The sequence below is a fragment of the Balaenoptera musculus genome, chromosome 12 (genome assembly GCF_009873245.2).
Source record: "Balaenoptera musculus isolate JJ_BM4_2016_0621 chromosome 12, mBalMus1.pri.v3, whole genome shotgun sequence".
Taxonomy (NCBI): Eukaryota; Metazoa; Chordata; class Mammalia; order Artiodactyla; family Balaenopteridae; genus Balaenoptera; species Balaenoptera musculus.
Genome location: NC_045796.1, coordinates 15,849,559 through 15,864,355, shown reverse-complemented (window position 1 = coordinate 15,864,355; position 14,797 = coordinate 15,849,559). Strand labels below are relative to the sequence as shown.

General features: G+C 43.0%; 1 protein-coding gene across 7 annotated transcripts in view; it reads left to right on the top strand.

Moving 5' to 3' along the window:
• PLEKHG1 (pleckstrin homology and RhoGEF domain containing G1) overlaps positions 1 to 14,797 on the top strand; it is a 226,225-nt gene that overhangs the window by 113,192 nt on the left and 98,236 nt on the right. The window contains exon 1 of one of the 7 annotated variants that reach the window (XM_036871391.1): positions 2,737 to 2,838. The exons of 4 other annotated variants lie outside the window; for them this stretch is intronic. Coding sequence is in view for 1 of the 3 variants with exons in the window: in XM_036871388.1 (XP_036727283.1) it covers positions 10,544 to 10,595 (52 nt within the window). In the remaining 2 variants the exon portion in view is untranslated. Of the gene's footprint in view, positions 1 to 2,736; positions 2,839 to 10,350; positions 10,377 to 10,508; positions 10,596 to 14,797 lie in introns of those variants that run through there. 2 more of the 7 variants (XM_036871393.1, XM_036871388.1) reach the window with 2 other exon arrangements.

Genomic DNA, 14,797 nt, shown 5'->3' with positions numbered 1-14,797 from the left:
GATGAGTGTGATACTAAATAAAGACACAGACATAGAGAATGGACTTGAGGACATGGGGAGGGGGAAGGGTAAGCTGGGACAAAGTGAGAGAGTGGCATGGACTTATATATACTACCAAATGTAAAATAGATAGCTAGTGGGAAGCAGGTGCATAGCACAGGGAGATCAGCTCGTTGCTTTGTGTCCACCTAGAGGGGCGGGATAGGGAGGGTGGGAGGGAGACACAAGAGGGAGGAGATATGGGGACATATGTATATGTATAACTGATTCACTCTGTGATACAGCAGAAACTAACACACCATTGTAAAGCAATTATACTGCAATAAAGATGTTAATAAATAAATAAAGCGAGTGGTGAGGCCTGCAGCAAACTAGAAGGTGCACAGCCAAGGTGAAGGGAACAAGCTTAGCCCCACCCGTTGCTGCTGAGTGGGAATATAAGGCTGGTGGTGACAGATGCTTATTGGTTCTTTTTTTGGCACCTTCTCCCCAAGCAGAAAAATCTGGATTTATATGTGAAATATCCTGATTTTTACTTTTTTTTCTTTTTGCACTGCTATTTTTGAAATAGCCTGATTTTTAAAATTTGGTTTATCAATTCAAAAAATTTAAACCCAGTGTTGACAAATAACAAGTCTTCAGGTCACACTCTGCCTGCACAGCCTCAGATCACAACTTCTGGGGGAGTGTTCAGGTCGCACCAGGCATCCCCAGTAGTTCTATTTATCAGGCCTGACTTCCTTCCCCAGTCTCTCCCAGGACCACCAAGTCTTTCATTATCATCAGATCTCTCACCTCCAGCCCCAACCTCGGCTCCCCACACAGAATCTGAGATGTACACCTGAAAATAGAGCTGAATTCCAATTTCAGACATTGTCAGGTGGGTTAAGGTATCTTATCACAACTTCTGCCACATGAGGAATTATAGATAATTTAAAGCAGTTTCCCTATACAAAGGCCATATGCTCCTGGTTTTTGTATCAATTCATGGTTTTCTGACTATAATAGTGGGGACCACATTTAAGATTCTAGAGTTATATGAGAGCCTCAAGAGAGACTGTGTAGTTAAGAAGTGGGTCATTGTGTCGACACATCACCCCAAACCATGGAATCTTAGATTCGAAGATTTAGAAAGCATTCTTTTTTATTTTAATTTATTATATTGAAGTATAGTTGATTTACAATGTTGTGTTAATTCCTGCTGTACAGCGAAGTGATTCAGTTATACATATATATATATTCTTTTTCATATTCTTTTCCATTATGATTTATTATAGGATATTGAATTTAGTTCCCTGTGCTATACAGTAGGACCTTGTTGTTTATTCATTCTCTATATAATAGTTTGCAAAAGCATCCTTGAATGCCGTAGGCTCCAGAGTTTTCACTTTACTAATCTAGAAGGAATCTGGAAACCGGAGAGGTGAGTGACTTGCCGAAGGTGACCCAACTGTCTAGGAGAACTGTGATTCCACACATCCCAGCTCCAGGTCTGTGTCCTCTCCATGCATCATGTTACAAGCGCTGAATGATGACTTGGATTGAACAAAATAAGTTCAGCTTTGGGGGTGGTTTTTACTATGACATCACTAGGATGATAAGCAACCGTCCTTGTGAAAAATCTAATGCCCCAGTATTCTCAGAGCAGCTTTGTTCACTGGGATTTACATTTTGTCATGTCCTGATCTGCATAGACTCCTAAGCAGGTGTCTTATGTTTGGAGCCACACTGGCACCAGGAATTTGTCCCTGGCTTTGGGTGTCCTGAGATGGGTGACTAAGTGGTCCTGGGAAGTACTCAAGGCTCACGTGTGCGCAGTCAGTCCCTAAGTCCCCTAGTAGTGGCACCACCAGCTGAGTGGAACGGCCCCTCCTCCAGGCTGTCCTTTTGTGACCACTTCTCCTCTTCAGGCTCCTTTGATGTTCCTTTTCATCTGATTATACCTAGATGAAAACGCCGGGCAGGGAAGTTTACGTTGTGATTTACTGTAACCACACCTTATAAGCCACTCTGTCCAAGTGGTTGCACAAGAACAGTCATGGTTACTGCCCAAGCAGCTCTGCCCAGTGTCTGGAGGGGGAGAAAGAAAAGCCCAGAAGAGAGAGGCTGATGTGTGCAGATTAGAAGATGGGTCACCCAGAGTAGAGAAGGAAACTAGAAGATTCTTTAATAAGGGGTCAGAGTTACAGTAAACATAGTTATTAATTGGCAAACAAGATTGTCCAGAGAAAAATCTAGGTTGAATGATCACCATGGGCGTAATGCCAAGTACACCAGCCGTCTACGCTTTCGGGAAGTAAAATGATCTGGATGGTCTCTTCTGTCTGCCTGGTTTCCCCCAGCTAGCTTCTTCTCAGCCTTCAGATGTCAGTTCACGCACCCTTCCCACGGGGAACCTTCCCTGACCACCCCAAACCTGCCCTGGTCCCCCTGGACATGTTTTCACAGCCCCCGTGCCTTCTCTGCAAAGTCCACATCTCACGTAGAGTTAATCACTTGTTCGTGTGATCGCTCAGTGTCTGTCTCCCTGGCCACACTCTGTGCCCTCTGAGGACAGACTGTTGTTGCTGGTTCAAATGGAGAGTTTAATGAAGGGGCTACTTCACTGAAGGTGGTGAGGCCATGGGAGCTAGCAAGGAATGTGCAGCACCCAGAGACTGCGGCAATGGCGGGAAGCCTTAACCGCCATTCTTGGGGACAACCACAGGGACGCTGGATGGCCCAGGGGACACCGTGGAGCTAGGAGAGCCCAGTGAGAGCTGGAACTATGGAGGCCGGGCTGCCTCGGATGCAGCCACTGCTAAACCCCAGACCCCTCATCAGCCAGGGGGCAGGCAGGTAAGCCCCTATTTCCTTCTCCTCCTGCCTCATAATACTGGTGTCTCCCACTAGCCAAACCCAACTGGAAGCCAGCCAGCAGGGAGCAGGGCGTGTGGAGAAAGACGGGGCGGGGAAGGGTCCGCACATGGGGAATCGCCTTCCCATAAATTTTTAATTTTATTTTTAAATTTTATTTATCTTATTTCTTCTACTTTAATTGCACAAATAATACGTGTTCCTTAAAGAAAAGTCAGAAACTAGATCATAGTGGTAGTGAAGGAACTCCCCCATCATCCCACCTTTCCTGCAGCTCGTATAAATGTTTGGGCTTTTTCTCCTTCTTTCTCTCTTTTTTTCTTTCATCTACTTATAAAGAACTTGGAATTTTTTTATTCAGAACAAACCAAAATAAATTTGGTGACATTTGTTTCTTGGCCTAATTAAGATTAACCCCGTAGCCTAACAGACAGCCCTATTTCCTTTCCTTTGTTCTGTTCACATAAACAAGTTACTTCATGTACCTCTGTGGGAACTGGGAATTAGGCAAGTGTTTAGACGCACAAAAACTCTCAGCAAGTTTGGCTCCCAGCTTGGATACCAAGTAATTAAACCTAAGATGAAAGGTGAGTCCAACAGCGCTCGATCTCTAAGACTGAAAAGGAAATATAAGTGCAGGCAACCTCCATCAGCTTGGTGTTACTGTCAGCGTGAAGTTACTATCCGCTTTCCGTATTACTTGAAGGGCAGTCTGAAAACGGGGAGAGACAGTTTAGGAAAACAGAGCAAATGTTTACGGATGCAGTTCTTGTTACATCTGAGCTGTTGCTTCGTCACACTCGTCACACTTGTCATTATTTATCTGATGCCTGTGCAGTCCCGCTGGACTGCAAAGCCATGTCCGTTCACTGAGCCCAGCACGGAACCTGTTAACTAGGCAGCCGGTTAGCAAGGCTGGGTTAGGGGTCGCTGCTCTTAGTTAACGTAGAGAGAAGGTATGGAGGGAGAAGGTCAGCAGGTCGTTGCTGTGTGTGCCAAAGTTCTGAAAGGCGAAGACCAGGACACATGGCAACAGACGGGTATTTAAGACCGTTGTAATACCATAACAAAGGCGGCAGCCTCATTGCCTTCTTTGGTTTAAAAAAAAAAAAAAAAAAACCTAGAAAGTACTAAGTCCTTTAGAGAGGAATAAGTTCTGCTTTCCTGGAGTGGGGTCTGTATTTGACCTTTTACAAATTTCTGCCTGAATGGGGTTGTCCTTGCGAATAGTTTAAGGAGACCAAACGAATAGAAGCTCCAACCACCCCGCTTCAGTTCTAGAAATTAGATCACCTCCCCCCCCCCCCGGGATGAATCCATTTGCTCTCAGGTCATACACCTGGAGGTTCAGCTGTCAGCCACTGTGACACTGAAGGTAGCCTTGAAATTGGGGGAAGAAGACTGATGGCGGTGATTCTAAAGGATGGCAGTTGCTGGAGGGAAGATTCAGAACAAGTTCAGGGACTGACTCATAGCCACTCTGGGTGGCTTGTCTATGTTTCCTCTGCAAGCTTACATCCTCATCACCGCTACTTTTTGATAACTGTCTCTCTGAACCCACCATCTCGGAGTCTACAGGATGGGGATGCAGCTGGAGAGGTCGAGCTGAGCCCTCCCCATCACTCCATCCTCTCGGAGCTGTGGGGAAAAGGCTGGCCAAGGGGGCTGTCTCTCTCCTCTGCCAGGATGTGAAATGGTTTTGCAAGCTGGCGTAAGGGTTATGAACCTCCATGGTCATCACCCTGAAACTATAATAGATTCTTGTTTTAATGATTATTTTGGAAAATACTGCTGCAGGATTTCAAAAGAGTCTCCAAGCCCCTTCTACAAGTTCAAGTACATTTTTTTTTAAAGAGTGTTTTCCAAAGTATAGATTGTGTTGAATGCCTTTAGTTATGAATGGATTAGATGTGTGTTATCTCCTGGAGAAAAATGTGTCTGGAAGCAGACTGCATTCTTAGAGGGATAATTAGTTCATTGTGCTTAGCACAGCGAGTCCTCCCATGGTGTCCTTAAAGATGGGACTGATCTAGTATTGAAAGCAAAAGACTATTTGTAACCTATTGCTTGCTTGATGTCTAAAAATTGTTCAGTTCAGAAATAACTAAGACTTGATTTCATCGTCTCTGGACTGTAAAGACCAAAATATCCTAATAACAAAACAGCATGAAAAACAGAGCTAATGACTATCACAGAGATAGAGGAGTGAGCCCACGGAGGACCTCCTGAAACAGCACAATTTTAGAGTCCCCAGGGTGTGTGCCCTTCGAGGCCATCTCGGTGGTTTTCATGGCCGAGTGGTATATGATGGAGAGGTTAAATCATGACTTGATTGGCAAGGTAAGGGTGAGCCGTGAAAGTGTTGTGAATTTGTGGGTTTGTTTTCTAAAGTTCTTACCATTATGCCTCAATACTGACATTTTCATGCAATGCGGGATGCAGAATTATATTTTCAGTTGGAAAATTTGAATACTGGTAACTGTTGATTATTTATTGTTTGGTTTCCTGTGTTAGATTCAATACTCCAGGACTAACAAAAAATAATACTCCTTTCATTTACTATCTCCTAGACTAGAGGGCTGTGTCTGCCTTAAACCTATATCTTTTGCTGAGAGTAAACACTTCTAAAATTTGTGAAGACAAAGTCGCTTATCATTAAAATTATTTCACTTTGAAAATAGTCCTTGAGAAAGAAAAAAACAGATTAGCTCTTTTGTTTGTTTAGCAAAGTATATGGTTTGGTTTATATAACAATAGCAAGGCAGTTTATAGCTGGTGACATTTTCTGGGTTGAGAGTAGTCTGGACTAGTGTATAGAGATTTTTGATAAACAAAGACTGCAGTGCAGAAGGGTGTTAGTACATCATATCTCACTTTCAGGAGGAAGGTCACCGTGTCCTCCTAAGGGACATCAATGGGACAATGGGATGTGTGACACCTCCTGGTATGCAACCGACTTTAATGTTTACTTTTATTCTGTGGCATGTGCTTAGAAAATGTAATCTCATGCTTTTTTCTTTCAAAGAAAAGAGTTCTAACAGACTAAAAAAAAAAAAATGAGTGTTTTGTCAGTGGCCTGTGCATTAGAAAACAGTTGGTTTTACCATTTGTATTGGGAAATGTGTCACAGTGGCAATATCTTAAATCACAAAATAAACAGCTCCCTCCCCCGCCCCCTCCGCTCCAGGCTTTAAATTGTTGTGCTCCGTATATAAAATATTAGTTGTCACTTGAAATACCCCTTATAACTTCTAGCACCTTTGCATCTGAAAATGTAAGATGATTGTCTAAATCTGCCTTACCTGGATGATATAAAGCAAAATCTTTCCTTGAATCTGAAAAATGTATGCATGCCTTTGCCCTCCCTCCTTCCTTTCTCCGGGCCATTCTTTCATCCTTCGTTGCCCAGCTGCTTGGAGCTGTTGCCTGGCTGCAGAGTCAGCCAGGTCTGTCCGTTAGGTCAGACCGTGCTAAGCCCCCAGAGCTGCGTGTTATCTGTGCTTCTCTCCGCAGACTCACAGCCCTGCCACACAACCCCATGCCCACCTCCTTCCTAAGCACCCCTGTGGACCCTCAGAAGGAGGCTCAGGCGGACGACACCACTGTGGCAGTGACTCCATAAGCCTTCCCAGGGGATATTAGCGTTTTAACTGACGACTTTTACCTTAAACCAGATAGAATTGGTTTCTCATAGTGGACTTGCAGGCCCTATGGCAGATTTCCGGGAAGGGATTTCTTCAATGGCAGGGCTTTCTGGTCTTCCTCCAGTTAGGCCACAAGACTGGCCTGCAGTTGACTCCCTGGCTGGTTTCTGTCCTGTGGATGCCCCACTCCTGGCGAGGATACTGTGAGTAGCTCCTGTGCTTCCTGTAACCAGCGTTGTGAGGGAATTAACAAGAGCTGCGTTCCAGTGAGAGTGTCTTTTCCACCTAACAAGGCATAAATGTGCATTTGTCTGTGGCCAGTCTCACTATCATTTAAAAAGAGATTTTGCTGAGCAAAAACAATCTTCTCACCTCCCATTAATATTGGCAAATAAAATATGCAGCCAGAAGCGGCACTAGTATTTGTTCCTTTTACATGTCTTGGGATGGATTTTGCTGCATGCACGAAAGTCCAGTAGCAAGACAGCCGGGCACCTGCAAGACCTGCTAATCACCCAGGGTAACCCATGTGTGGGATGAGATGGGAGGGCCTGGAGAGCAAAGCCATCGCAGAGCTGAGGTGGGGCGATGAGAGGCCTGAAGAAAACACTGAAGAGCTCCCCTGCTCTCTGGTGGGAAAGAACCTTGAATGTTGCTCAAGAAATGTAACTTTCTCCTCCCTTTCCTTTCCTCTCTGCTCTTCTGTGTCTGTATCATCCCTCCCAGGCCCTATGCACTACTCATCTGTTAACTCATTCAGCAATAAAATCTACCTGATGCTCGTCTCTTCTATAAAACAGTGTAGTATTTGCAAATAACCTACACACATCCTCCTGTATACTTTAAATCATCTCTAGAGTATGTATAATACCTAATACAATATATACCTAATATAATATAAATTCTATGTGAATAATTGTAAATACAACGTAAATGTTATGAAGTTGCCAGTGCACAGCACATTCAAGTTTTGTTTCTTGGAACTATCTGGAAATATTTCTTTCGGAATATTTTCCGTCTGCAGTTGGTTGAATCCGTGAATATGGAACCTGCAGATACAGAGGACCAACTATGCTTGGTGCTGGGATAAATATAAAGACAAAATGTGTGTGTGTGTGTGTGTGTGTGTGTGTGTGTGTGTTCCGGGCTCTGCAAAAGCTTAAAATTTAAAAAAAACCTAGATTCAGAATTCTATGAACACTCCATGTTTGTGGATGCAGTATAGGGTGGTTCCTTGCAAGTAATCTGAAAGGTCTTTACTCATACAAGTTGATGATTTTGCTAAAGCAGTAATCACAGGTGAACAAATGACTGACTCGTGGGACATATATGGCCTGTGCTGTCACTTCAAAGCTGCCCTTCAAGCTAAGTCACTTGTCCAGTGTAGAAGTTACAGACTGCCCAGTAGCTACACTCAAAGTAGCTTTGCTGTTTTTGTTCACTTGTAATGTACACAGCATCTCTTAGAAATGGCTTTTTAAAAATATGTTTCTTGGCCACAAAAAAAAAAAAAAGAATCCAAGTACAATAAAATTTTATTGGAAGATAAAGGAGTTAACTTATCTGTGGATACGCACAGAAAACAAATGAGTCAATAAGAAGCCAAGAGGGAATTCCCTGGCGGTCCAGTGGTTAAGACTCTGCGCTTCCACTGCAAGGGGCGCGGGTTTGATTCCTGGTCGGAGAACAAAGATCTGCATATGCTGCATGGAGTGGCCAAAAAAAAGAAGCCAAGAGCCTCTGTGTATGCCACCCCATCACAGAATTTAGATCTTTGTGTCTTCCACATGAATATCAAATCTACAGCATCGAAAGGGTCCCTGCTCCCCAAGCTAATAATCCAGGGTAGGAGAGAGACGATTAGAAAATAAATATAAGACCACGTGACACTGACTCTAGTTGTAATAAACAGTCGTTTAACAAATGGAAAGAGCAGTGGGCTGGAGTGGTTGTGGAAGATTAGATGGGGCTCATAAGATTTGACTTGACTCTTAGTTCAGCAGAAATGGAGGACTTGGACACGGGTCTGGGGGGGCGTCATTTCGGGGGGCAAGAGAGATCACTGTGGAGGACAGAATAGAGGACTAAGAGAGTCCCCACAGCCCAGGGAGGGCCCTTCCTCTCAAACTACCTTTTCAGCATCTGTGACTTAGTGATTTCCATCAAACTGGTGAGTTTTGTGGGGGAGAAAGAAGTTGCCTTCTGAACTGATTGATAAATTTCCACCAAAATGGCCCACTGATGTAGCCCCGCATATGTTCAGCCTTATTTGAAAGGAAATAGGCATTAAAACAAATTATCCTATTATGTTGTTAGTTTAACATCACTTAATAGGCATGATAGAAATAGCTGTATTAAATATGATCGGCTAATGTTATTTTCCATAACCACCAGTGAATGCTTTAAATGGAACTTCTATTTAAAGGATTTTGATCCTCTGAAATAGTTTACTTTTAGGTGTCTATACATGGGCATAATCCATACTTTGAGTTTTAGCTCCATGGTGCAGTGGTATCAGTTTTCAAGAATATTTTTGTACTCCTGAAGACCTTCATCTGAAGAACTCAATATCTTTCTCAAATAAGAACCTTTTGAATCTTGATATAAAAATAGATATAGCATTTTAAGAAGGACGGGTAGCCTTAGGGAAATGGAAACCCAATATAATTCGAAGGTCTCTCCAACCGAAGTGTGGGAGTAAGATCATTCTGTCTTTACTACTTAGTATTTTTTTAAATTAATTAATTAATTTATTATTTATTTTTGGCTGCATTGGGTCTTCATTGCTGTGCGCCGGCTTTTCTCTAGTTGTGGCGAGCGGGGACTACTCTTCATTGTGGTGCGCGGGCTTCTCATTGCGGTGGCTTCTCTTGTTGTGGAGCATGGGCTCTAGGCGTGCGGGCTTCAGTAGTTGCAGCATGTGGACTCAGTAGTTGTGGCTCGTGGGCTCTAGAGCACAGGCTCAGTAGTTGTGGCGCACGGGCTTAGTTGCTCCACGGCATGTGGGATCTTCCCGGACCAGGGATCGAACCCATGTGCCCTGCGTTGGCAGGCGGATTCTTAACCACTGTGCCACCAGGGAAGCCCACTACTTAGTATTTATGAATATAAAGTCACAGAACTAAACTGTTTTCCTAAGAAATGCCTGTAAGTTTACATTTTAAGTATTTGTCTTCAGATAGATTCTTCAATACTGTTTTTAAAATACTCAAGCTTAAATGTATTCCTGTGTAACTTCACAAAACTGTATTAATTGTCTCGTTAAGGGAAACTAAGGATTCAAACTTCCTTCAACTGTGTGTTATTCTCCACCCCCACCCCCAAACTTCACTTTGAAACTTATGCGAAAGATGTGTCCCTTTCCTTTGAAACAGACAAAGTTCGGGAAGTGAACTTGAAAATATGAGAGCTCTGAGACCTTGCCGCTTTTGTGGAGTTTAATGAGAACCGTGGCCAGAGCCAGGAAGGTAGAGCCCAAGCAGCTGTAGGCGAGTGTGGGTTGTATTTGATGTTCACAAAAGAATGGCAGTCGCAGGGTGTTGCTCAGCGAAGTGTGCATTTTCAAGTTACCCACAGTGGTGTCTATTGTCCTGGTTCTCAGCTGAATGATGTCATGTTTCATTTAAGGCTCTTAGTGATGCTGAAGTCTGTGGTCTGCACACCGGGGGGAAAAAGGCAGGGAGAAAGTTGCCAATCAGGTTTTTGTAAAGCCTTTGTGTGTTGGGTTTTGAGAGATAAAAGCTGACTCATGCAATATTTCTACGGAAGGAGCTGCACAGACTAGTAAAGGCTTCTGGTTTTACCTGACTGAGCTCCCAGTGAGGTCACTGCATCAGCTGAAGGCAGACAATGCGGCTCAGTCTGGGTAGAGCCCAGGTAGGTGCAAATGTGGATGTGCCCGGGGAAGCCATGCCCCACACCCTCGGTCCTTCCCCCTGGAGCAGCCGAGCCCATCAGCCTTGGTGAGAAACTGTCGCCGGGGTTTTCTCCACAACACTGCGCAGGGCCAGCAGCTTGCTTGCATATATTACAACTGTTCTGTTATGAACGCGAGGTACTGGAAAGAGTTCTCCAACAATGGAATTAGTCTAGAAGGTGATTTTTTTTCCTCCATCTGAACTGCAGTCTGCCTTCAAGGGTGTTTGCCGTGTTTTGGTTTGGATTTGATCTTCCCTTAAAGTTAGGTTGAAATAATCTAGAGAGCTGATGTTGGTGACTCTGGGGAGAAAACTAAAACCCTAACTGTTCGTGCAGCGACTGCTGAGTACTTTCATGTGCTCTCTTTATGAGGTTCATGCAGGTTAAGCGGGGGGAACAAAATCAATGTTTGCAAATTTTATGCTTAGCAACTGTAGTGATGAAACTTAGCCTGAGTCTAGCGGTAACCAAAGTCGACTAAGTAAATGCAGTTTCCATGTTGAGTGTTTATTGGTAAGAAATCCTTTTGTTAGCAGGAATAATTGGAGAGAAAAGGGCATGAATTTTAGTCAATGCTGTTGCACATTAGAATCTGATTTTTTGGTTGTTTTTTAATTATTTTAATTTAGTGTTACTAATATATTTGAGAGAAGATGTATATGTTTGGCATTCCTTTTCATTAATCATATTGAACATAAAATCAATTATTTTAATTTAAAATATTTAAATATTTGATACCGACTGAGGTTGTGATTTTTAATTTCTTTAAATAACTTTTTCAGATTATAAAAGTGATACACTTATTGAGGAAAAGTGATATTTACAAATAAATATCAAAAGAAAAATCATCCATTCTCCTATTTGGTAAAACCAGTGTCAGTATTTTATTCTATATCCTTTCAATCTTTTTCTCATGTGGATAGTAAATAAGTAGTATTTTAAATTCAAAATTGGGATCACATTGTACCTATGTTTTATAAACCACCCATATTACTCAGCTGTATATTATGACCCTTTTCTATACACTTAAGGATTTGAAAGGGCATGACATTTAATAGTTTTATATTGTACTTTTTGATGGATGTATTCACTCAGATCTCTATTGTTAGACACTGAATTCTCTTCCTCCTCTTTTTTTCTCTGAGAAAATGTTTAGTGTACTTTATGGATGGTTTACTTTCTCAGAGCACTATTGTTAGTTATTTGGATTTCTCCTCTTCTTCCTCCTCCTTTTTCTTTAAGAAATGTTATTTAGCCTAACCCTCCCTCTCAAGAGCACAGAGATGGTTTTGGAACTGAGCGTGCTCAGTGCAGATGGAGCCTGTGTATGTAGCTATCATTGTTTCGTTACTGCCTTGAGACTGATGTTTCCACACGAACAGGAAGGAAGCTGGAGCATAGATTGTGATTTAATCTGAATTAAAAATAGAGGTTTTTTTAGCCTTTGGCAAAGTCAGTGATATATATTTCATCATCTAAGACCTGGCGTTAGTAGAATAGAGAAGAAAATCGCTATTTTGTGGTTACTGCTTGTCCTGTGATTCCAGCTGGGAATGGGCCATGCAGATGTGGCAGCCAGTGACTTGGCATTGATTGCAGAGTAGGAGCTGCGTCCCCACCGTCGGATGGCCCGGGAAAGTCATCTAGTCGAGCTGCCCCACTTATGCGCGAGGAAACCAGAGACTCAAAGATTGCAATACAGACCTCCATGGTACAGAGCCAGGGCAGAAATGCAGATCCTCTGAAGGAGAAACTGTTATGTCATAACTTGATTTCTGGCTGGTCCTCTGAGCTCTTTCTGCACACACAGGTGGGCACATACTCATTCCTTCCCACACACACGCTATTGGCACATTGGTATCATGCACTTTATACAAGTAGCTTATGTTTAGTGCTTCATTTCCTGATCTCTAAGCTCTTTTTCTGCCCTCTTGTATGAATCTATAGCCAAGTATAAGAAATAATGGACTAGAAATCAGAAACCATAGTCTCTGATTCACTGTTCTACTTTGAGCATGTTACCTAACCTCTCTATCTTTTTTCCCATCTATAAAATGTTCTAAAGGTAATGGCACATGTGAATGAACCGCAAGGCTTCGTGTGAGGGGGAAGGGGTGTGTGTTTTGTTTTTTAAGGATAATTTTGACAGAGAGTTAAAGCACTGGCATATCATGGTAAGGCGGATCTGTTATAACAGAGGCTGGTTATCTGTTCTGGTTCTCTCTTGTTGCATTACCAGTCACTTCAGAACCTAGTGGTTTGGAACAACAACAATCATTTCTAATCTCTCCAGGTTTCTGTGAGTCGGGAGTTCAGGAGAGGCTCTGCGAGGTGGGTCTGGCTCAGAGTCTCCCAGTGCCGCAGTCAGACATGACAGGGCTGGGGTCGTCTCAGAGGCTGCTCTCTCACACGTCTGGTGCCTGAGCTGGAAACACTCAGACAGCAGGGGCCAAATCAGCCAGTGTCCCTTCAGCTTCTCTCTGCATATCAGTGGGGTCTCACCACATGGTTTCTCCACAGCACATCAGCTTCAGGATAACCAGACTTTTTAATGGGGTGGCTCAGGGCACATCCAAACCCAGTTACTGCAAGGCCCTTCTGTCTTCGTGCTCTGCCATACTCTAGGGCATTGGTGTCATGTTCATGGTTCAGGCAAAGATCCCTGCCACATCTGGGTCCCCGTGGGAAGGGGGAAGAATGTGGAGGACCAATGTCTGATGCTTGAAAAGTGGACCCCCAGAGGGACATACATCTTTTCCACTGGTGAGAACTTGACCACGTGGCCACATCTAATGGCAGGAGGCTGGGAAGTGTGCTCAGCTGAAACTCTATTCACTAAAGAAGAAGGGGGAGTGGGTTTTGGTGGACAACTGCCCATCCCCCTGAAAGTGATAGCAACCCACAGAGTAGCTTTAACCCCACCCCGTAATCTCCTTCACCTCCCACACCAAATCATCTCCAAAAAGCAGACAGTAAAAGTAAAAAAAGCTGTATTTACATGAAGAGCCTTAAGGGAATTCCCTTAGGTCTTCTTTTAACCAAACTGACATGCCTGTGACCTCAGTAGAAATTCTGGAGTCACCACCTTAGCTAAGACAATTTAGCTAATATATTAGCTGCATTAATTAGGGATATCTAACTCAATCCCTACTCAACTGCAGGAGCCATTGTACCTCTTAGTTTTCACTGACTGGATAGGAACCAGTTAGTAAATTATCTGAATATTTAGTATCAGACTTTACAGCCCAAAGAAATCTTTGATTCTCTTTCAACCCCTCACCTCTTGTTTGAAGAAAAGCATTTTTGCAAAGCACCTTTTCCTATCCTTGATCTTCTTGTCCAAATTTTTGCTTTACTGACTCTTCAATGGTAACAAGGCTTTTTAAAATTATTTATTTTGGAAAATTTTTTAATTTACAGAAAATTTGCCAGGATAGTTAAGTGTTTCCGTACGCCCTTCATCCAGCTTCCCCCAGTGTTAACATCTTGCATTGCCAGAGTACACTGGTCAAAACTAAGAAATTAACATGGGAAGAAGATTTTTTTTACTTCTTGATTACCAAACAGCTACAAATAAAAATGAAAATCATGTTCCTTGGATTGAACACTCTGAGCAAAAACATGTGTAATTGTAGCCTTGGACTTACCATTAATACAAGAATCATGTTGGTATTTTAGAAAACCAAGAGGTTGACATCTGGTAGCTTTTATCTACTGAGCCCTTCACTATTAACTCAGAGATGTGTAGAGGAGGATTCCTCAAACACTTGGTGTTGTCTTTGAAATATATAAATGAATATGTATTATAACTTTGACTCAAAAGTTTGTTTGTTTGTTTGTTTTTTGAATCATCAAGTCAGTTTACAACTTTGAGGCTCTACCAAAGACTGGCTCTATATTAAATGACCTTTGCTGGCTGATAGAATAACTTCTTGCTTATACTTTAGTCCCTCTGTTTCCTCCTCTTCACAGAGAGTGTAATAAGGAACTACATAATTTTAGTTATTCACTGGTCCTGAGCACTCTACATTCTCTTGATGCCCATGACTGTCCTGCCAAGGAACTCCAATTAGGTATTTGAAGTCTAGAATAGCAATGAGCAGAATGTGGAAATCCTGATCACTCCTCCTCCCAGCTGTGCATATAGGTTTTTTTTTCCATTCATTCATTCATTCATTCATTTTTGGCTGCATTGGGTCTTCATTGCTGCGCACGGGCTTTCTCTAGTTGCAGCAAGTGGGGGCTACTCTTCGTTGCGGTGCACGGGCTTCTCGTGCTGCGGAGCACGGGCTCTAGGCACGCGGACTTCAGTTGTGGCACATGGGCTCAGTAGTTGTGGCTCTTGGGCTCTAGAGCGCAGGCCCAGTAGTTGTGACGCA